This window comes from Juglans microcarpa x Juglans regia, chromosome 6D, assembly GCF_004785595.1.
Source record: "Juglans microcarpa x Juglans regia isolate MS1-56 chromosome 6D, Jm3101_v1.0, whole genome shotgun sequence".
NCBI lineage: Eukaryota > Viridiplantae > Streptophyta > Magnoliopsida > Fagales > Juglandaceae > Juglans > Juglans microcarpa x Juglans regia.
Window position 1 is genome coordinate 34,722,671 of NC_054604.1, and position 21,322 is coordinate 34,743,992.

A 21,322-nucleotide genomic window follows, 5' to 3' on the forward strand; every position below is an offset into this window, starting at 1 on the left:
TGATTTGTTTCGCATTTATTTATTTTTCTTTGAGAATGAATATATGGTGAAACTGGATATGGTCGATGGGTTTGTTTGGGGAGGGGGGGGCAATAATGAATTTTACCCTGTCCCACAAGCTCGATATGTTCTGTCAGGCACGTCAACGATGTACGTGGCTCACCCAACTGAGGCATGGCTTCAAGTCTTTCTATGCGAATGCTGGTTTACAGACCTTGTAATTATCTTAAACATTTTCGATTTCATCCTCCACAATTTAATCAGTTGATTTTTTTTTCTTCCATATTTGCCCCCATGAGTAGGCTTGGTGTGATGTCTTTATGACAAGTTTTTTCTGTGTGAATTGCATGGTCTCGACAATGACTTGTAACAATCGGGATGTGTTTATTTAGAATTTGTACAAATAAATTTTTTTATTTAAAATTATATATATATGATTAAATATATTTTTAGATTATGAAAATCTTCACAATCCTTTTAAAAAATAAAAACTGTGACTAAAAAAAAGGTAGATTTCTTCCCATGAATTCTAAATGTGTTCCACTTTTTTAAACTTCAAAGCTCAAAAACTTTAAATTATTTTTCAAAAAACTGAAGGTTAGGGTGTTTTAGCTAAGAAATAAATTATATAAAAATAAATATAAAAATTAATGTGAGTTAATATCATATGTTAGGTATTATTTTTTAATATTATTATTATTATTTTAAAATTTAAAAAATTAAATTATTTATTATATTTTATATAAAAATTTGATAAAACCGTAATGATGAGATAAAATGAAATGGGATGAAAGTGTTTAAACATTTTAAACTTTGGACCAATCATTGAAATTAAATTATTGCTGGTGGGACCCGCATTGTGGAGTACCATCCTTACCGTGCGAGTGCTTGGATGGTAAAATCTCTCACCTAAAACACTATTTGTGAAGCAAATGCAACGACCACGTGATGCCACTTATATTCGGTATTATAATTATTGAATATGCATACTTTTTTATTTTTTTTAGAAATTTTTTAATTGAGAAACTTAAATGAATGTAACAGATATACGCTCTCTCTAAATACGTGCATTGGACTCGCTGCAGTTTTACTCAAATGATAATTATGCTTTATGTTTATTACCTAAATGGCATGCAAGTGGATATCGTGCACCTATATATTAATGGAGTTCTTATATTTTCATGTCCGTGGATAGAGAATATTATTTATATCATTTAAATTTAAATTTAAATTTATTTTAATTTTAAAATTTATCTTTTAAATTAATTTATATAATATAAATATTTTATTATGTGTATTTTACACATTGATTTGAGAATAACATTTTTTATATTAATATATATACACGTGATGAATATTATTCAATGAAAAACATTTTATTTAAATCATAATCCCTCACGTAATATTAAGTGATTGGAAAATACTTAAAAAACGACAAATAACTTTCTAATAATATCATGTCACATGAAGAATGATAATGAAAAGAATGTTACAAGAACATCTTTGTTCGAGGTAGGTGCTGATACAAGAACATAACACCAGGTCGAGATGTTCCAATTAATAAAGTTTTAATGATTAAATTAATTATTTAGGAGAAAAATGACAATAAATAAGAGAAAACAAATAATACGGATATGAATCTATCGTTGGAATCTAAAAGGGGCCAAAATCAATAGAAAATCAATCGATTGGCGGTAAAAAAATCTTAAGTGGTGCTTCTGATTATGATATGCCAATTTTCATGCACATTTTGATTGGACGATCAATGTTATGTCCTCGTTAATTATTGGAATTTTATACCACTTCAATATGGAATGTTCTTCACTTTATATTTTCTTTATTTTTAAAAATAAAAAATAATTTATTGATATGAATGATATAACTCTTGTAAAAAAAAAAAAACTTATTTTTGGAAATAACAGCAGCAGGAGCGCGTGACTGAAGGACACAAGAAGTATGGTTTATTACAGGGTGCTTCGCCTTCACTGACATTGTCTCTCGCACGCTCAAAAGAACAGCCGGGACACACTCCACGCTTCGCAACTGAAAAAACGCGCGCCGCGACTATTATTTAATTACCCCGTCTTAAAATACACCCAGTTTTTATCTATTTATTTTAATTTTCATTTCAATTTTTATTTTTTCAGTTGGAACTCAATCCACGTGTGTTTTCTTCTCACATCTCCGTGCCTTAGATCCATGGCTTCCCTGTTCGTATCATAGATCCCTCTATCTAGGGTTTCAATCCCCCTCTCTGTGAAATATGTTCTTGCAACTGCGTCTCTACTGCACGGGAGTAATTTTTTCCAAGGTACTGGAAGTAAATTGAAGATTCGCAGTGTTTTGCGTTCTTTTTTCTATATTTATTTATTTATTTTTGTGATTTGAGGGATTGGGTTTCGTTTATTATATATATATATATATATATATATATATATTTCCATTTCTAGCCTGTGAAGTAGTGGGGTTTGTAGAGGAGTGAAATTCCGGTGCATAAGAACTGTATTTTCCAAGGCATTGTGGATTGATTTTCACTCAGTTCTTTAAAAGCTTTCTAGATTCTAGGGTTTCTGCTTCTTCCAGAACTGTAACGTTCTGAGTTGTGCATTGGTCGATTCGATGGTAGTATTGGGTTTTAGTTTGAAATCCATGCTTCTTTAAGATAATACTTTAGGGATATTTTTTTTTTTAAAGTTAAGTACGTCAAGTATGGACATTGAAGTCGAGGAAAGTATTGCATAAATGGGAAATTTGGGAGGTGAATATTGATTCAGAAGGAGGGTTTTGTTGTTGGGGGTGGTTTTGGTGCATTATGGGTTGCATCAATTGCAAGCCCTCCGCTATCGAGGATAGCAAGGAGAGCCCTAGAGAGCGGTTCTCGAAAGCATCATCAGACTGGCAGGCATCGAGAGTGACCTCATCCAGAAGGGAGGAAGTGCATCGAGCCAAGGATCGGTATGATAACAATGATGGGAGGACAATGTTGATCGATAAGCAATCAAATGGTTTGGTTCGGTTACACAGCGGGCATTTGGAGAGCAAGAGGGAGAAGATGGAGTATATCGTTGCTCAACATCCGGGAATGGGTAGTGTTCCGAAAGCTACAGAAGGGGAGCAGGTTGCAGCAGGGTGGCCATCATGGTTGGCAGCAGTGGCTGGAGAGGCTATTAGAGGATGGACTCCACGGCGTGCTGATTCTTTTCAAAAGCTCGATAAAGTATGCTCCTTTAGTTCTTGTGTACTTGGGCTATGCCTATCATCATTAATACAATCGTTTACTTATAAAAAAAAAAGAAGAAGTATGCTCCTTTAATTATTTGTCTGAAGTTACTTTATTTTGTGCATCATGGAAATGCTTATGGTTCAATGCAGATTATCATTTTTTTCTTCTTTTAAGATAGTAGCTTGCTTTGTTTATCAGTCTGTTAACTCAATCTGGAGACTTTCTGTTGATTCTATTTTTAAAATTGCATCTGGGCAAAATCTTCTACCTAGAGTAAACCCATTTCCTTCTTGTTCATATATTCTTTCTGAACAAAATTATCTAAAATATTTTTTTTTACCTATAACCAATTTTATTTAGGGCCAAGGGAACTAATATTATGATTACTCAGCTGGAATTGTTGCAATAGGAAGCAAGTGAGTTACTGCCATCAAGACTTACCTGTACTAATAACTCTGTTCCAAAGTACGCGTACAGCTGGCAATGGGTTAAGACAGAGCTTTAGCTCTAATGGAACTTTCTATCTTCATAAACATTAAAATGCACATGGGTTAAGACAACGACCAACAGCCCTAATAGAACTTCCTATCCCCATAAACATTGGTCATAGGATGGAGGGTGAGTTATGGATCAAGTCCCTGTGGGGTACAGGTATAACTTACCAATAAAAATAAGATTGGTCATTAGTTAAATTTGTGGACCATATCCTCCCACATTGTGTAGTGGCATTGGAAGTGTTCCTCATTATCCTTATCTCTATTTGGGGTACATTGGGTGATGCCCCGAACTGTAAGTTAACGGAAACTGGAGATTGGAGAGGGAGATTTGGTAGGTATGAGAATGGTGTGATGTGGGAGGCAGCTCCCCTTTTTTATGTGGAAGTGTGGTGGGAAAGAAATAACCAATGATCTAGAGCTGAATCAAAACTCTACCAGATCCATCTTTTGACATCTCTATTTGGCTGGCTATCTGTTTTTGGCAGTGTAATTTGTGATGGTTTCTTGGATTTTATCAATCTTGTAAGCACTTGGAAGGGTGCTATACACACCCTTCTATACTAGCAAAAGGTCAGATTAGTGATGAAGCACCGAGTTGGGATTTGACCTAAGGTACGTTAGGGTCTAGGGTGCAGGTCTAATTAGGCACTGGAATCCATAATGAAATGATGATTGATGGCAAATGCAATTTTCGTATTGTTTTGAACAGAAAAATGGAATCAATAACAGGTCCAAGTGAGGAAAATTATTATACATTGTCTTTGAAGCTGGCTACAGTTTTTTTAGACAGCCCCCACTTCTTTTTTTACCCCGCTTGGGGTGGGGGGATTGGGTCATTGTTGTATGTATCTTTACCATACGAGGTCTTGACATAAGAATCACTCACATACTTGTTTGGTTGAGACTTCTCACTATGAGCGCTTGATGCAATGCACACTTGTTTGTTGAGCCGGATATGATTTTTTCTGTTCCATTTTTCATTCTTGTTTGGGTGATATGATGTACAGCTGTCTAATGTCTTGATTGAGGGGGGAGGGGGGTTGAGGAGAGGTATCTTAATAAAGTTCAATAAACAGAAGATTATTATATTTAGCTCTTACAGGCGGTTCTTTGCTTCTCTTGTTCAATTACATACTGCTGTCCACGTTAAGTTTTATTACCTGTTTGCTGGTTTTGGCTTGTCTTTTGATGATATCCATTTTTTTTGCAGATTGGCCAGGGAACTTACAGTAATGTTTATATGGCTCGGGACCTTGAACATAATAAAACTGTTGCTTTAAAGAAAGTAAGGTTCGATAACCTGGAGCCCGAGAGTGTCCGCTTTATGGCTAGGGAAATTCACATTTTGCGAAGGCTTGATCATCCAAATGTAATAAAATTGGAAGGTCTAGTTACATCAAGGATGTCTTGTAGCTTATACCTTGTTTTTGAGTACATGGAGCATGATTTGGCAGGGCTTGCTTCACACCCTGGTCTGAAATTTACAGAAGCACAGGTATTATACCCAGCCCTAAATTGCAATTTTCTGTTTGATTCAATGCTTTAAGCCTTGTTCCGTGTAAACTCAGCCTGCTATGATTTAATCATTAAATAGGTTTCCCAGACATTAGAGCCAGATAATGCTACTTGGTTATATCTTTCACAACAGCAACGAATGACAATCTATCTTCTAGTATCCAGAAATCTTGAGATGTTTTATTTTTTTGTGCCTGTTTTAGTTTGGTGTTTGAGTTCCTTTATTTAATTCATCTATTTGCAGGTTAAATGTTACATGCAGCAACTTTTACGGGGACTTGATCATTGCCACAGCCATGGCGTTCTACATCGTGACATAAAGGGTTCCAACCTTCTAATTGACAACAATGGCATCTTGAAGATTGCAGACTTTGGTTTGGCAAGTTTTTTCAATCCCCATCAAACTCAGCCACTTACAAGTCGTGTTGTAACTCTTTGGTACCGGCCACCAGAGCTTTTACTTGGAGCTACTTACTACGGAACGGCTGTGGATTTATGGAGTTCTGGTTGTATACTTGCTGAATTATATGCTGGCAAGCCTATTATGCCAGGAAGAACCGAGGTATTTGTTCTTTCTCTTCTATATCATTGGACATATGCACATTATCTACTTATTATAGTGTTGATGACAATCTATATATGTCCATTATTTGAGTTCCAAACAATTCATCGGATCGATCATCTTATTGGTTAAGGACCTGTCTTGGAATTTTCCTTACAAGCAGTGATTTCTCACTATTGCTCAGGATGCAGTTTATGGGCGCTACTTATTGGTGTTCAAGTATTTAAAGAAGATTTAATGATTTAGACTGCTTTTTTGAAGCTTTATAAAACTATACGGATATGCAGTCATTTTTTCTTAATGAAGAGATGCGCAGACTTGAGTATTTGCATACAGCAGTAGGGAATGGGATTTTGATTGCAGTATGGAAGAATATACTTCTTTTTATAAAAAGTGTGATATGAAAATATGAATGGAAAGAGATGGTTCCTCTAGAGATTTTGGATATTCATATAATGTTTTTGATTGTCACTGGTTATAGTAGGTATCTGGTAATTTTGTGGTGTTAAGGGTTTTCTGAATTTCCCAAAATTTCCTGGTCATCGTACTGAATTTGAGCAAATTAGAGTTTACATTTTTTTTTATAGGAAAAAATTATATATGCAAATTAGAGTTTACATAAAATAGATGTCCCAGTAATGCCTTTATTAATATGATATCCTATTACCAACTGCGTAACTAAAATATTTTTACATTTTACTTCACTTTCAGTATGTCGTTTTGCTTGTCTTACTGAGAAGTAGCCTAGTTCTTTGAATTTATTCTTAAACTCTGTAACCTTTTGTGTTGTAGGTGGAGCAATTACATAAAATTTTCAAGCTTTGTGGTTCACCCTCCGAGGATTATTGGAGAAAATCGAAGTTGCCTCATGCAACGATATTTAAGCCCCAGCAACCTTATAGACGCTGTGTTGCAGAAACATATAAGGATTTCCCTGCACCTGCATTAGCATTGATGGAGACTTTACTTTCCATAGATCCTGCTGATCGTGGATCTGCAGCTTCTGCTCTCACAAGTGAGGTAAGCTGTTTTTGAAATCCTGTAAATTTTCCTTATTGTTGTTTTACTGTTGGGTGTGGATTATCTTGATATTTTTTAAGGTAATGAAACATAGAAAAGCATCAATTCTTCATGGCCAAAGGTGGTAATCATGTCACCTTCATAAGTACTATATTTTGGGAGTTTTAATCTTATTTGTTTTGCTATTTTCTTGTGTTGCTGGTTACTTTTATTTTTCTTATTATTTTATGCTTTCCAGTTCTTTACCACAAAACCAATTCCTTGTGATCCTGCCAGCCTGCCGAAGTATCCTCCGAGCAAAGAGTTTGATGCAAAAGTACGGGATGAGGAAGCCAGAAGGTAAACATTTTTTTTTCAATTTTTTTTCAGAGTGCCTCACTTTGTGCTATGCTATTATCTAGCTTCAAACAGAAGCATGCCTTTCGATGTTTATGGTGTTATTTATGAAGCATGGTTGTCTGAACATGATAAGAATAAGAGATTTTATTCCCAAGAATAAGCATAAGCTTTAGTACACAGGATTTATACAAAGGAGATACCTACTACTTTCTAAAAACAAAAGGAAATCTAAAACAAATTCTGGAAATTATCATCCATTACAAAAGTTTAGCCCACAAACTCAAAGTACTAAAGAAAAAATCCCTAAGGTCTCCCAATGAACGTTCTTTGTCTTCGATGCATCTCCCATTCCTCTTTCAAGCCATATACACTACATGAGACACAAAGGAATCATCTTCCAAATATGAACAGCATTCTTGCTACCCTTCAATCCCTTCCACCCTACCAATAATTCCACCACTTCCTTGGGCATCACCCAAAGTAGACCAATCCGATTCAAAACCTCATTCTACAAGAACCTGGCCACTTCACAATGAAGAAAGAGATGATTAACAGATTCCCCATCCTTTTTGCCCATGATATGTATTTGATATATGTCTGCAGTAGGATATCTTGTTGTAGATTTTTGTTTATAAATGAAATGAGAGAGAGAGAGAGAGAGAGAGAGAGAGGTTCATCTTCCTGATTGTGGCGTTGACCTCCTTCAGAACAATCAGGATAGCCTAAGCTTGTATTCATCCATGATGGCAGGCAATTATTCATTTTCTTGGTTCTTGTTCATTTGAGAGTTGAGAGTTTTTTTGTTTGGGAGGGAGATCTAGGTAATGCTCAAAAAGAGTAGAAATAGAAAAAAAAAATTGTAGTCTTTAATTAATATTTTAATCCATATCTGTACCGTATTCGACATCCTCTATCCATACAGGTGCTTCCTAGGGTGGTCTTAAAACTTGGGTTGTCAGTGCTTGCACATCATGTGGTAAATTTAAAATTTGTGAGCTGATTCATCAAATGTTAACTGAATCAGGTTTCGGTGACTGAGTTGACAACAGTATTTTGGCAGTTTCAAGATACATATTGCGATGGTTTTCTCTTGTTAACTTTGTCGACACAAATATCCAGTAATTTAAAATCACTAATTGTATGAAGGAAAATGTTACTTGTTGGCTTTTGACTGTGGAGAACTGCATTGGTCCCATTTCTGACTTATTTTGGCTTTTTAGGCTTGAGTTTGTGGTGGATTATTGTGAAAGTAATGTTGATGCAAATTCTAATAGATATCGTCATTCCTGCCAAAGGAATAGATAGCTTAGGTGTTTTATGCACTAATAATCCTATTTTTGTTTAACATGGATAGACAAGGAGTACCAGGAAGCAGAGGCCAGAGACTTGACCTTGAAAGGAGAGGAACAAGGGAATCTCGAGCCATTCCAGCGCCTGATGCAAATGCTGAATTAGTCTTGTCGATGCAGGTAACTCATGTTTATTTCACTTTTTCTTAGTTCCTCTATTTTTTATTGGGGATTGTGGTATGTAATTTGTGTGATGATTTTAGTTTATTTGCCATTATCAGTTGGTCCTTGAGGTTCAATCGATGACATGCTTAATTTCAAACTTTTAAGGGTATAAGAATATTAGCGGAGAAGATACCTCTACTTATAAATAAATAGCATTCTAGTCTTCTAGATGTAAATTTAGAGGAAGAAAGTTTTAGGAATATAATATTTAATAAGGTTTTCGAATTTGTTTTCTGGCTGTTCTTTTTTCTTTCCCTCTATTGGCAACGCAGATTGTACGAAAGCGTTCTTTAAGAACATAAAATTCAAGTTGCAAAATGGCTATTTGTTTGTCCATTTCTTTGTGGAACCAATATAATAATCCTCCTGTTTCAGACTCTTTTGTTTTTGGTTTTTGGTTTTTTTTTTTTTAATTATTATTTTCCAAAGGGCTTTGTGTTTTACACATTAGATAACAAGCTTCCCTAGATATATTAAGCATGTGAGCACTTTAATATATTATATATATGGTTTTTCTTCGAAGTCAACACAATATAAAGGAACTTACTGGATCAAAAGAGTCGATGTCCTTGGATGGTACTTATGTTACACGTGCAGATTCCAATATAAATTCCTTAAGAGAAAGTCAAATATTAATTAGTCAATCATAACTTTATTTCTTTCTCTGTTCACTAAGTTTACCAATTTCAATGATTCCTTGGATGGATTACATCTTATGATTCTAGATTGGTCCATTCTCAGCTTCGTGCTTTGTGCATGGGGATACGCAACATGAACACCATGATAGTAGTCTGAGCGTACCAATTTCAACTTTTGGAAATATGTATCCTTTTCAAAACGTTAGACCATCACAATCTCTTTCAAGTACCTTCTTTGAGTTATCTAAGCCATGTATTTAACTTTCTATGTAAACTATTCAATATTTTTTTTATTCATTGTTTTGTCCTTTTCTTTTTTTTTCATCTTGCTTCTATATCATTAAAATTGCATGATTAATAATTTCTTGTTACAGAAACGACAAGGTCAATCAAACTCTAAGAGCCGGAGTGAAAAGTTTAACCCCCATCCGGAAGAAGTTGCTTCTGGCTTTCCAATTGATCCACCTAGACCATCACAAGCTGTCGAAGGAAGCATAGAGCCCCAGGAGCATCATCACAAGAGAGCCTCCCATTCAGGGCCACTGGCTCACCGGGCTGCCTGGGCAAAGGCTGGCAAGAACTTGGAAGATGCTGCAAAGATATCGACTGGTGTCAATTTGTCAACAATATCAGGTTTAGTGGAAGCAAGGAGGATATCTGAAGATCGCAGACAAAGGTCTAGTTCTTCACAGCCAGAAGTTGCGAAATTTATGGGCAGGTTTCCGGGATCCTTCAAGGAGGGCTCGGAATTTGTGATGCAACAAGATCAAAAGCATCACACGCAGGGAATTGCAGGTTCTCATAGAAAGGAAGATGCAAAAATCAGTAACAAAGATCCAATTCTTGTAAGTAGTTTGAATTTTCTCGTAAATAAACAACATATTTCATTTTCTTTTTAAAGTTTTGTAGGTTGTAATAAATTTTTTTCTTCAAATTTTGCCCGTATTATTTTCGTTCTATTATTTTTTTATTGAACCATATTACTTTTTTTATCTAGTGAGATTGTCCACTGCTAAGAACGTTTCAGCCCAATGATTTGCAATAGTTAACTTCCTTAAAGAGCGGATTTTGCTTTTTAAGCTGTTTAAAAAGACTAACATTTGAGTAGTAGTAGTAGTAGTAGTAGTAGTATGGTCTCTTGTTTTTGTTTTCTCAGAGCCTAATACATGATTCTTGCCTTCATTTGGTTCAGCTTGGTTATGGGTCAAAAGGTCACAAAATGCACTACTCTGGTCCATTGCTAGTTCCATCAGGCAACATGGATCAGGTGCTGAAGGACCATGATCGGCAGATCCAGGAAGCTGTTAGGCGAGCACGCCTCGAGAAGGCAAAGGTCAGAAAAGTTCAGGTTGAGGGGAATCAAATTTCAACCAATTCATTTTTTGTTTCTGGTCGTTAAACTGGTTGATGTAAACCCCAAATGAAGCTGACCATCATCAGCAAGATCACTGCACGCAGTTTAGCTGGTGATTTCTGGGGCAAGATCAGTTACTCATTTGGTGGGTTTTTTCCTTCTCTGATTTTCTTTTTGTATAGGTCCTAGAAGGATGGCTAGTGGCCATTTTTAGCTAAGCTTATAGCTTATAGCTCATCGATAAGTCTCTCTCTCTCTCTGTCTCTCCACTTTGCAATTATCCCATGTATTTTCTTTCCACTATGCAGCTGAAATTGCTAGAAGTATGGGCGATTCTTGTTGATCTAATTTGTCATTATAAGCTGTAGAGAATGTGGATAACATGTCATTTGCTTTTGTGATGAAAAGAGTAAGCTATTGCATCCTCCGCGCTGAAATCACGAAGGTGATGAATGCCATCCTATGTAGGGCGGCGCCCAAACGCTTTCCCTGATACAATTGTTGCGGGTGGCTGTGTATTTTTGATTTATTTTTATTAAATGAAATTTTAAAGGCTGACACCCTTCCCTCCGGGTGTCCTAGCGCTGGACCCGGGTCCTGCTTGCTTGCAGTAGTTAACATGACGGCTGCTTTTATTATTTTTTGGCATCGCGTCACCTCTCAACACGCACCCATGCCCCCCCAACTAACCCTGTCATGCCGTCGTTTCTCAATCTGACATTTTTTAATTGCTTAGGTGCTTTTTTTTTTTTTTTGGGGTGTAATTCTCAATTTCACTGCCACACGTTTTTCTTCTATCCATCATGCATCGTGGAAATGTCTTGAATAATCAGAGTTGGGTAAGTGTTGACTCTAATTGCCGACAGAGGGCATATAAAAGTCAAACTTGCAGCCAATTGAAAATTCCAACATGACGGCTCTGGATGGATCGAGACACTGTACTGAGCATTATTATATTCTTGACCCTGAGAAGCTATTTCAAGTGAAGTTGTCAATGCACTTTCTCCCTCTTCTGCTGCCGTATTTAGCCAGGAAGCTCTTTCTCCTCCAGTCTGCATTCAATGGCCTCCTCCTCGATGGCTCAGACCTCTTAACTCTATGGCACTGCAACACTCCTTTCCCTGACTACGAACACATACCTTTTCCCTTGGTAGATCTCTATAACACATACTTTGAAGATTGAGTGCATCAATTTAGCCCATTTCTTTAACTGACGTGTTCGAAAAAAATAATAAAAATCAAGCAAACCAATTACCAACAAACCGGCCATCCTTTGTTTCTCGTCCAATATACCCAACTCGTTACCGATCCAAGAATGGGAATGAATGCCTTGCTTTCGGTATGAGAGACATTTGCCCTCCTTGTCCAAACTCCATGATAGCATGCATGAATGTAAAAAGCTATATATTAAGGTGTAACAAAAATATGTAAATCAGTTAGAAGTTATAAAAAAAACAAAAAATCAGAGGTTAAGGTTTCCGCATCATGATCAACATGAAAATTAGGCAAAGTATTTGGAGAAGGGGATGGAATGACGAAGGCTCAACTCAAATCATGTGTACCCGCTTCATAGTCAATATATGTACTTTTTAAATCATGGAGTTGCATGTGAATCTACGTGCTTGTCGTACATAAGTATTTATTAGAATATAAATAAATAAATTATGTATGTTTGAAATGTGCCGGGCGACGTGTCTTCCAGTATGACGAATTCTATTTTCATAGGAAGTGAGCTTTTTGACAGCCTTTTCACTTTTGTTTTCTTAATTTATCTTGAACACCAAATGCAGTGGCATTATTAAAGGAAAATAGGAGGGTTATTCCTCTTTTATTATTTATTTACTATTTTTTTTTTAATTTTTTATCTTACTTAATGGTTAAGGAAGTAACTATTAATAAAATTATATATTTTTTTAATTTTTTTCTTAATATTTAAGGATGTTAAAAAAATACTTAAAAGAAAATGTTAAAAAAATAAATACACTATAAATAATAAATGGATAGCAAAATAGTAGTAATCCAATCACTACCACTTTTAAAATGACCAAACACCAAGCCATTGAAGAAAAGCGTGGCAGCTCCAATGCCTTAACATTATTAATTGTTTTATATATATTATTTTGGTGTTGAAAAATAAATCTAAATAAATAAAGTATTTTTGCGTGTGAGAGCAAAGGAAGTATTCTGTGATTTCAGCACATTTGTTTACGAGTGATTAGGATCACTATTAAGATAAATTAATCAAGTATGTTGAGTGCAGTTGAACAAACTTGTATAATCAAGCTTATTGCATTAATCTTTACAAAACCCTACTGCCTGTTGAAATGACTTTTCATCTAGCTAAATTAATGTGTATGAACTTAATTGGTGCATATACAATAAAATAACTTTACAATATGATATATTCCATAAATATACGTTAGTTTATGAATTTATTTTTATAAAATTACTCTATGAATAAAGCTTGGTATGGATTGAGAGGGATAAAACTCATCTCATCATTATTATTTTCATAAATTTTCACATAAAATACATAAAATAATTTAATTTTTTAAAATTTTTAAATAATAATAATATTAAAAACTAATATTTTATTAAACTTTCAACTTTTAACTTCATTTTAACTTATTTTATTTCATCACAGTATTCAAACCGAACTTTAAAGCATTTCTTATTTTATTTTTGTGTTTTACTTTTTCCCGTAAAAGGAATTAAGCTCTAACCTTTCGTTTTCTTCGGATAATGCAACTTTAGGGTTTAGGCTGGATCCAAGAAAGATTCGAGCTGCATTTGGAAAGAGATGTATGTTTCTAAACATTGCAGTAAAAGGCAGGTTTATTTGAATATGAGTTTTCTCAAAAAGTAATCGCCGGTGGACAGTTGAGAATCTTTTACTAATATAATAATATAATTCATCATACATTTTTTAGGATAGTAATAGACATTAAGGAGATTTTTTATGAAGTAGTTATTATTGACACATCTCCATCCATTGAATTTCTGAATATTATTAAATTATAAGACCTTGGCTTTAATGTTCGTCCCACATATGGATCGATTGGACTATATTAACGCTTTTCCTTCTTTTTATTAACTTAAACATGTTGTACGTTTACTGTGATAATTAGGGTTTCTGAGTTAATCAGATATTATTCACGTTGGAAAAGCAACTTCTTTTTCAGAAGATGGTAACATATTTTTTGAGTGCGGTTATATACAGTATATATCAGTCGCACTTTCCGCACATCTCGTATATTTTTTTTAATTCAATGCGGCTGTAAACTGATATAAAAAAATTTCCTTTTTTTTTACATGTAATTTTTTAGATTATATTTCAAAAGTTTCATCTTATGTCCCACAGGTCTGGTTCAGGCCATGGTTGCGCCACGTAGGGGGTTTGGAATAAAGCGGGAAGATAATGAGAAGAGAAGACTGGCCTCACAAGCTTCAAAAAAAGCAATAAAGTAAAAATATTTGATAGACCCAATAAGGATCTCTACAAATAATAGGGCCTTGAAGTTATTGGGAAATTGTTTTTTTTTTTTTTTTTTTCCTATCTGTGTTTTTTGTGGGGAGATTTTGTTTTGTATTTTTGTGAAGAGAGATGTTGGGAATTTTTGAGAGGCTGTAGAGCATTTGTGTGGTGTGTAAGTACTGCAACTAAGTTTTTGATGTGTGGTTCTGTTTGTCAGGTGGCCTAGCATGAACTGAAGACCCTCCCATGGTGGTACTGGCACCTCTCTCTCTCTCTCACTCTCTCTCTCTCGCTGCATATTTATTAATGGTCTGTTGGGTTTTCTCTATTTTATTCAGATTTCTTTATTTCTTTGATGGGGTATATGATGATAGTGTTGTTCTTTTTTTTTTTTTTTTGTTCATTTTTTTTTTCCGCTTAAAAGTTGAATATACGCGGATGTGAATATAATCAAATAATGGGTATTGTATAGTGTTGTTACCTCTTCAAAATTTATTGAATATTGTTGATCGATTGTGTTGGTGGCGATGATGCATGTGTTGTTGGCCGTGCTGAGATTTGTATACTGATTTACGTTACTTTTGTGCCCAGCAGGATATTGTCGTTATGTTTGTCAAGCCGAGGTGTTGATCTTGATTAAAGGTTAGGTTTTTCTTATATACTTGGACCACTAAAATGAGTTTTTGATTCAAAATGGTAATGGTGGAAGTGAGAGAGTGTAATAGAAGTCGGAGAATACCTCCGTTTCTTGGATGTGTTTGTTCTGGTCTTCATGCAGCTCTAGGTGGATAGTAATGGAGGGTTCATCCGAGTCTGCTTGGCAGAAGTCTGATAGTTCTAGGGCATTGAATAGTTCTGGAGTCTCAGACAGGAATCTGAGTCTTCTTCCTGCCAACAGAATTGGCTTGTCAGGTAATGCATTGCATGATTCTGTGTTTGGAAAGGAGAGAGGTAGGGTTGTGTTGGCTCACACGGATCATCTCAAAAACCAGGGTGGTTCGTCTGGAGTTTGTGAGGACGAGGTTGCAGTTGGCCATTTCGTCCATGCCATAGAATGGGGTGATGTTAGTTTGAGGGAGTGGTTGGACAAACCAGAACGCACTGTTGATGTCTTTGAGTGCTTGCACATATTTAGGCAAATAGTAGAGATTGTTAACGTAGCACATTCCCAAGGAATTGTTGTTCATAATGTGCGGCCTTCCTGCTTTGTGATGTCTTCTTTCAATCATGTCTCCTTCATTGAGTCTGCATCTTGTTCGGATTCTGGTTCTGATTCCTTGGAGGATGGGTCCAACAGCCGAAATGTGGAGGCTAAGAACTCATCATTTTCCTTGCCCCATGATACGCATCAACAAAGAAGCAACCCAGGAAGTGAAGATTTTCTATCAGTGATGACACCTACTAATGCTCTATCAGACACCACTTGCATGCAGTCAAGTTCAGCATATGCAGCACGTGTGGAATTAATAGAAGAGACTGAAGAAAATAGAGACAAAGATAGGGGGAGAGTTGAAGAAGCAGAAGAAAAGAAGCAACCATTTCCAATGAAACAGATACTGCTTATGGAGGCCAATTGGTACACAAGCCCCGAGGAGATTGAGGGTTCTCCAAGTTCCTATGCTTCGGATGTTTATCAGTTGGGGATTCTTCTCTTTGAGGTTCATAAGAAAAATCATTCTCAAACTTCCTATTAAATATTTAAATTGATGTAGAATTTTCCATTTCTGTTTCGATCTTGTCATTAAAACCAAGAGTTTAATTGAAAGTATGTTGTTATTTTATGTTTCTTTTTCTTATGTACCCTGATCTGCAGTTCTACTTGTGACCAGTTATTCTGTCCATTTAGCTCGAGAGAAGAAAAAAGCAGTACTATGTCTAGTGTGAGGCATCGAGTTCTTCCTCCTCAACTGTTGCTGAAATGGCCAAAAGAAGCTTCATTTTGCTTATGGCTTCTGCACCCTGAGCCAAGTACTCGACCAAAAATGGGGTAATGTACTCTTACAAAATGCCTTTTATTCATCCATGCCTTTTATTCTTTTGATATCTGATGCCTTGACGTACTGGAAAGTTGCTACAAGATGAATTTAAAAAATATCTGAATACGACAAACTTCCCCATGGATATCTTTGCTTCAGAACAAAACAATTAGAATTAGGCTCGCGGTCAACTGGAAATTGCATTATCCATATGTAGATACACAGTCAGTTTTTTATTTTCGATGATATATAATTATATAACAAAAGGAACGAAATATCTGATCTATTAATGTACAAAGAAATGTGGCTGGAGTTGGATTTTTTAATTTTGAACTAAGTCAATTTTTAGGATATATATAACAGTAAAAATCAGTCGATGCTTTTGATGATGGGAGAATAGGTGATAGATTGGGGAAGATAATCCCAGAATAAACATCACTAGAAGTTATACGATATTGGCTTGTAAATTTGTTGAGATGGTCACTGTTTAATTGCTTATGGGGGAATCATTCAGCATTTTGAGCATAGCTTGATTGGTTTTAGATAAAATAATTATCCATTTCTATTGAATATCAAGTATGCTACCTTGCAATAGAAGGGAAAATCAGTAAATGGTTTCCACATGCAATTTCAGTGGTTTATTAGAAAGTCTTTATTGTTTCTTTCCTTGGATAATAATCAATGAGAGGAATAAGATTTCTTTCGCTAGCGTTCTTCATTTGAATTGCTCCCATTGACTCATTGCACTTGAATCATTGATAGTTAAGAAGATGATGCTGATCCTTAAGACATTTTATTTTATATGTAACTGAAATTTTCTGAGATAAAAATGTACATAGCCTTACTTTTTATGCCATGTGTAACAGTGAGTTGTTACAGAGTGAGTTCCTGAATGAACCAAGACATCATTTGGAAGAACGCGAAGCAGTAATTGAACTTAGAGAAAGAATAGAGGAGCAGGATTTGTTGCTGGAATTCCTTTTGCTTGTTCAACAAAGAAAACAGGAAGCAGTTGATAAGTTGCAAGACACCATTTCCTTTTTGTGTACTGATATGGAAGAAGTAATGAAGCACAAAACAATCCTTAAGAAAAAAAGTGGGTCTTGCCCAGAACTGGGGAAGGATGATTATTTAATTTCAAGTCTTCCATCAATGAATATTGTTGATAGTGGTGATTCTATCGGCTTGGGGTCTAGAAAACGATTTAGACCAGGGCTGAAGATTCAGAACATGGAAGAATGCGATGATAATCTCGGTGATGCTCAGGAGTTAGATACACCCAATGAAAAGAATGAAAGCCTTCTTTCAAAATGTTCTCGGTTAATGAAGAACTTTAAGAAACTGGAGTCTGCCTACTTTTTGACAAGATGCAGGCCAATCAAGCCCTCAGGGAAACCAGCGAGTAGACATTCACCGATAAGTAGTGATGGCAAGGGGTCTATTGTTCTGACTGAGAGAAGTTCTGTTAATAATTTGGCATCGAAAGAGCTGTATAGCGAGGGTAGACAAAGTGGTTGGATAAATCCATTCCTCGAAGGGTTGTGCAAGTATCTATCTTTCAGTAAGTTAAAAGTTAAGGCAGACTTGAAGCAAGGGGATCTGCTAAACTCTTCCAATCTAGTATGCTCTCTTAGCTTCGATCGTGATGGAGAGTTTTTTGCCACAGCTGGTGTAAATAAGAAAATTAAAGTTTTTGAATGCGACACAGTCATAAATGAAGATCGTGATATTCACTATCCTGTAGTTGAAATGGCTAGTAGGTCAAAGCTAAGCAGTATATGTTGGAACAGTTATATCAAAAGCCAGATTGCTTCAAGTAACTTTGAAGGTGTTGTACAGGTAGTTAAAGCCTTGCATTCCATTCCATTATTCAGCTTTCTATTTCTTTGTATAAGTCAGTTGATTGTCATGTTCAGGTATGGGATGCTGCAAGAAGTCAAGCAGTGATGGAAATGAGAGAGCATGAGAGGCGTGTATGGTCCATAGACTTCTCATCAGCAGATCCAACATTGTTGGCCAGTGGGAGCGACGATGGTTCTGTTAAGCTTTGGAGTATCAATCAGGCAATTCTATTTTTGCACTTCGTGGATGTCAGCTTTGAAACTAAACGTACTGCAGTCATATCATTGCATGGTGTGTAATTTTACCGCTTGATGTGTGATAATTTTTCTCTTACATGGGTTGCTACTGCAGGGAGACAGTATTGGTACCATCAAAGCAAAGGCGAATGTCTGCTGTGTTCAGTTTCCTTTGGATTCTGGTCGTTCCCTTGCATTTGGTTCAGCAGATCATAGAATTTATTACTACGATCTCCGCAACTTGAAAACTCCTTTGTGCACATTAATTGGACACAATAAAACTGTGAGTTATGTCAAATTTGTAGATACAATGAATATTGTTTCTGCATCCACGGATAATACTCTTAAGCTCTGGGACTTGTCAATGTGCGCATCTCGGGTTATTGACGCTCCACTTCAATCATACACAGGACACATGAATGTAAAGGTACATTCAATTGTCATACTATTTTAGACAATCAACTTCAATAGACGATGAAATATTGTCCTCTTTTACTATTCCATCAAGGTCCCATATACTTGGGCTATTGCCTACTCTTTTGATCAATAAATTTTTTTTACCCAAAAAAAAAACTATTCCATCAAGGCCAGTTCTGTTTCTAATACCCCGTTAGATATTCAATTATCCTGTTCTTGTCATTATTAAATTATTAGGTAGGGCAAGCAAGTCGTAAAACAATCAAACGAAGAAAAAAAGAAACGAGTAGGAGGAATCTGGAACAAGTCCCATGCAAAACCCCAGATTTATGAGGGTGGTGAACGGGAACCTACATCACTTGGGAGATAGAAGCTCTTGGTCTTTATAGTAATTCTAAGAGACTTAAATTGTAACCTTGGCCAATCCTTTTGGAGTATAGACACTAACTGTGAAGTGGTTTGCTTTAGTCCTTATATCCCATCTCCGTTGTCATATTCGTACTTCCTTCTTGAGAATGCCAGCCATCTCTGGCATGCGTCAAGGTGTCAATCTTGGCTCTAGAAGGGATTCAGAACTGATCATGCAGTGCAATATGGACCTGCCGACTATTGCTAATTTTGCAAGCCATTATTGGTAGGTATTTGTCGGTTGCATATTCTCTTAGAGAAGGACATGATCATGTTTGAAGGACCTCTGTCCTCAGCCATATAGACAAACTGGTGTCATCCTCATATATGGCGTCTTGGCTCCAATTGATGTGACCTTAGGCTAGGTACCTTGGCCGTTCCAGTGACTGGCATCTCTCACCATGTACAAATAGTTATTGGTTTTTGTGACATTCTGGTTTTGTCTTCATATATATTGTGTGGAGAAATATGCTTACGGTTATATAAGTTTATTGCTGATGATTACCTGCAACTTGATTCCTTTTTGCAGAACTTTGTTGGTTTGTCAGTTTCTGATGGTTACATTGCTACTGGTTCAGAAACAAATGAGGTACCTAATGTATCATGCTGGTTATTAATTAGACATTTCTCAATTTTCATGCACTTGTTAGGTTATTCACATTACTGTTGAGGGATGGCCATCCCCTTCTCTTATTGATCTGGGAAACCGAAGACTGTTGTTTTTGTTCGCTTTGTATTATTGAATGAAATCACATTAGGTTTATTATTGAACGAAATCACATTAGGTTTAAGTATTGGGCATCATTGCTGCATTGATTTCTTGAAAAATTAGTTATCACGTGCTTGCTGAATGATATCAGAAGGGTCCGATGTCGGAAGCATAATGCAAAAGTTAAACTTACATGCCCAGCATTGTTTTTAAAGAACAATTCCTATGTTCTTATGTACCTTACAATGATGGTCCCCGAGAAAAGAGGCACCATGCTCCTGACAGTTCACTTGTTCTGCAATTATTGGAATTATAAATTAAAATTCTCTTGTCCACATTTGCTGCTTGTATTTTCATGGAAAAAAGTCAAGAATCCAAGTTAGAAACTCATTCTGTAAACTAGTAATCACAACAATGGTCATCAGATATTGTTTTGGTGGAGTTTCTCTCTGAAGCTTATACAATGATCATACCCAATTGGGGTGAAATTAAGTTTAATAGTTGCAGTACTTAATGGTATCTACTTTCTCTCTGCATTCAGTATGAGGAGCGAAATTTTCTGAGTCATCAACAATGTTTTTTTCTTACATACTGAAATATCAGGTTGCTTTAGCCACTATAATCTAGAATAGTACATACCCATCTGTGGAAAGTATTCTCCCAGTTAAATTTTTAGTTCTGATAGAATTTGCATCAGACTCATCAGAGGTCTGTAAGGTGAGGCAGATAAAAGTGAATGCAGTGTTTATTTCCGCCATGCATTTGCTCTTTGCTAGTTAACGGTTAGTTATATTCATATTTGTTGTGGCTCAGGTGTTCATCTACCACAAAGCTTTCCCCATGCCTGCATTGTCATTCAAGTTTGACAACACAGACCCATTGTCTGGCGAGGAAATGGGTGACGCTGCACAGTTCATCTCTTCTGTTTGTTGGCGCAGCCAGTCATCAACTCTAGTTGCTGCAAATTCTGCAGGAAATATAAAAATTTTGGAGATGGTTTAATGTGGCTACTCTCCAATCATCCATGATTCTAGGGAAAAGGAATGGAATAGATTTATGGGGGTAGAGACACGAGGTGAAAGGAATCTTATGCCGGAGACGTGTAGTGAAGACATAATTTTAAATGTTCTAGGAGCTCGATGATTCTGAGCAACTCAGGAAAATTTTGGCATTAGTTCATAGCGGATGTGGTTTTCCTGAAGAGTGAGGATGATCTTGTTCAAATTTAATGCAGATAACTATTCAAAGAAAAGAAAAAAGGGGTAAATAATCATAATCCTTTGTATATTCTGTAATTCCTACAGTTCATAAAGATATGATATGAATTTACAACAGATCTTCAAATTCATCATAGTTCTTCCGAGGAAAGCACTACTACTACAATTGTTCCGATTTGGAGGGGTATATTGACAAGCCATGTCTTTGGTAATAGAAACCTTTGCATGTTCTGCATCAAAGTTTAATACAATGTTCATTAGTATAACGATTCTGGCACCCTCATGAACCGTGCGAGTAAGAATTCTTATGGATTGCTGGCAAACAGATCTCCAAACTCTTTCAAGGTTAACCTGTCAAGATCTTGTCATATTAGGGGGGA

The 21,322-nt window shown here is 36.0% G+C and overlaps 2 protein-coding genes and 1 long non-coding RNA gene across 15 annotated transcripts; 2 read left to right on the top strand and 1 right to left on the bottom strand.

Annotated features, from left to right (window-relative positions):
• The first annotated feature begins 1,985 nt into the window (after window positions 1-1,985).
• Window positions 1,986-11,084, top strand: LOC121234082 (probable serine/threonine-protein kinase At1g54610). 3 transcript variants are annotated; one of them, XM_041129896.1, is made up of 9 exons: window positions 1,986-2,311; window positions 2,695-3,217; window positions 4,931-5,215; window positions 5,480-5,797; window positions 6,590-6,817; window positions 7,056-7,156; window positions 8,511-8,625; window positions 9,683-10,153; window positions 10,501-11,084. In XM_041129896.1, the coding sequence occupies exons 2-9, from the start codon at window positions 2,813-2,815 to the stop codon at window positions 10,705-10,707; spliced, it is 2,130 nt and encodes a 709-aa protein (XP_040985830.1). In that variant the 5' UTR covers window positions 1,986-2,311; window positions 2,695-2,812; the 3' UTR covers window positions 10,708-11,084. The 3 variants fall into 3 exon arrangements, with proteins under 3 accessions (XP_040985830.1, XP_040985829.1, XP_040985831.1); XM_041129895.1 differs by having other exon boundaries at window positions 1,986-3,217; XM_041129897.1 differs by lacking the exon at window positions 2,695-3,217 and having other exon boundaries at window positions 1,987-2,311.
• On the bottom strand, window positions 10,841-14,440 carry LOC121234089. The gene is made up of 2 exons (XR_005934299.1): window positions 14,400-14,440; window positions 10,841-10,926 (listed from the first exon to the last, which is right to left on the bottom strand). It is a non-coding gene; the product is annotated as an uncharacterized LOC121234089 (long non-coding RNA).
• LOC121234080 (protein SPA1-RELATED 3-like) lies at window positions 14,131-21,073 on the top strand. 11 transcript variants are annotated; one of them, XM_041129890.1, is made up of 9 exons: window positions 14,137-14,389; window positions 14,729-14,779; window positions 15,435-15,795; window positions 15,967-16,124; window positions 16,980-17,952; window positions 18,030-18,176; window positions 18,307-18,618; window positions 19,546-19,605; window positions 20,539-21,073. In XM_041129890.1, the coding sequence occupies exons 3-9, from the start codon at window positions 15,529-15,531 to the stop codon at window positions 20,725-20,727; spliced, it is 2,106 nt and encodes a 701-aa protein (XP_040985824.1). In that variant the 5' UTR covers window positions 14,137-14,389; window positions 14,729-14,779; window positions 15,435-15,528; the 3' UTR covers window positions 20,728-21,073. The 11 variants fall into 11 exon arrangements, 10 of the variants coding, with proteins under 10 accessions (XP_040985822.1, XP_040985821.1, XP_040985817.1 ...); XM_041129889.1 differs by having other exon boundaries at window positions 14,732-14,779; XR_005934297.1 differs by having other exon boundaries at window positions 14,131-14,389; window positions 14,732-15,795; window positions 18,030-18,222; window positions 18,307-18,474; window positions 20,539-20,659.
• Window positions 21,074-21,322: the final 249 nt, after the last annotated feature.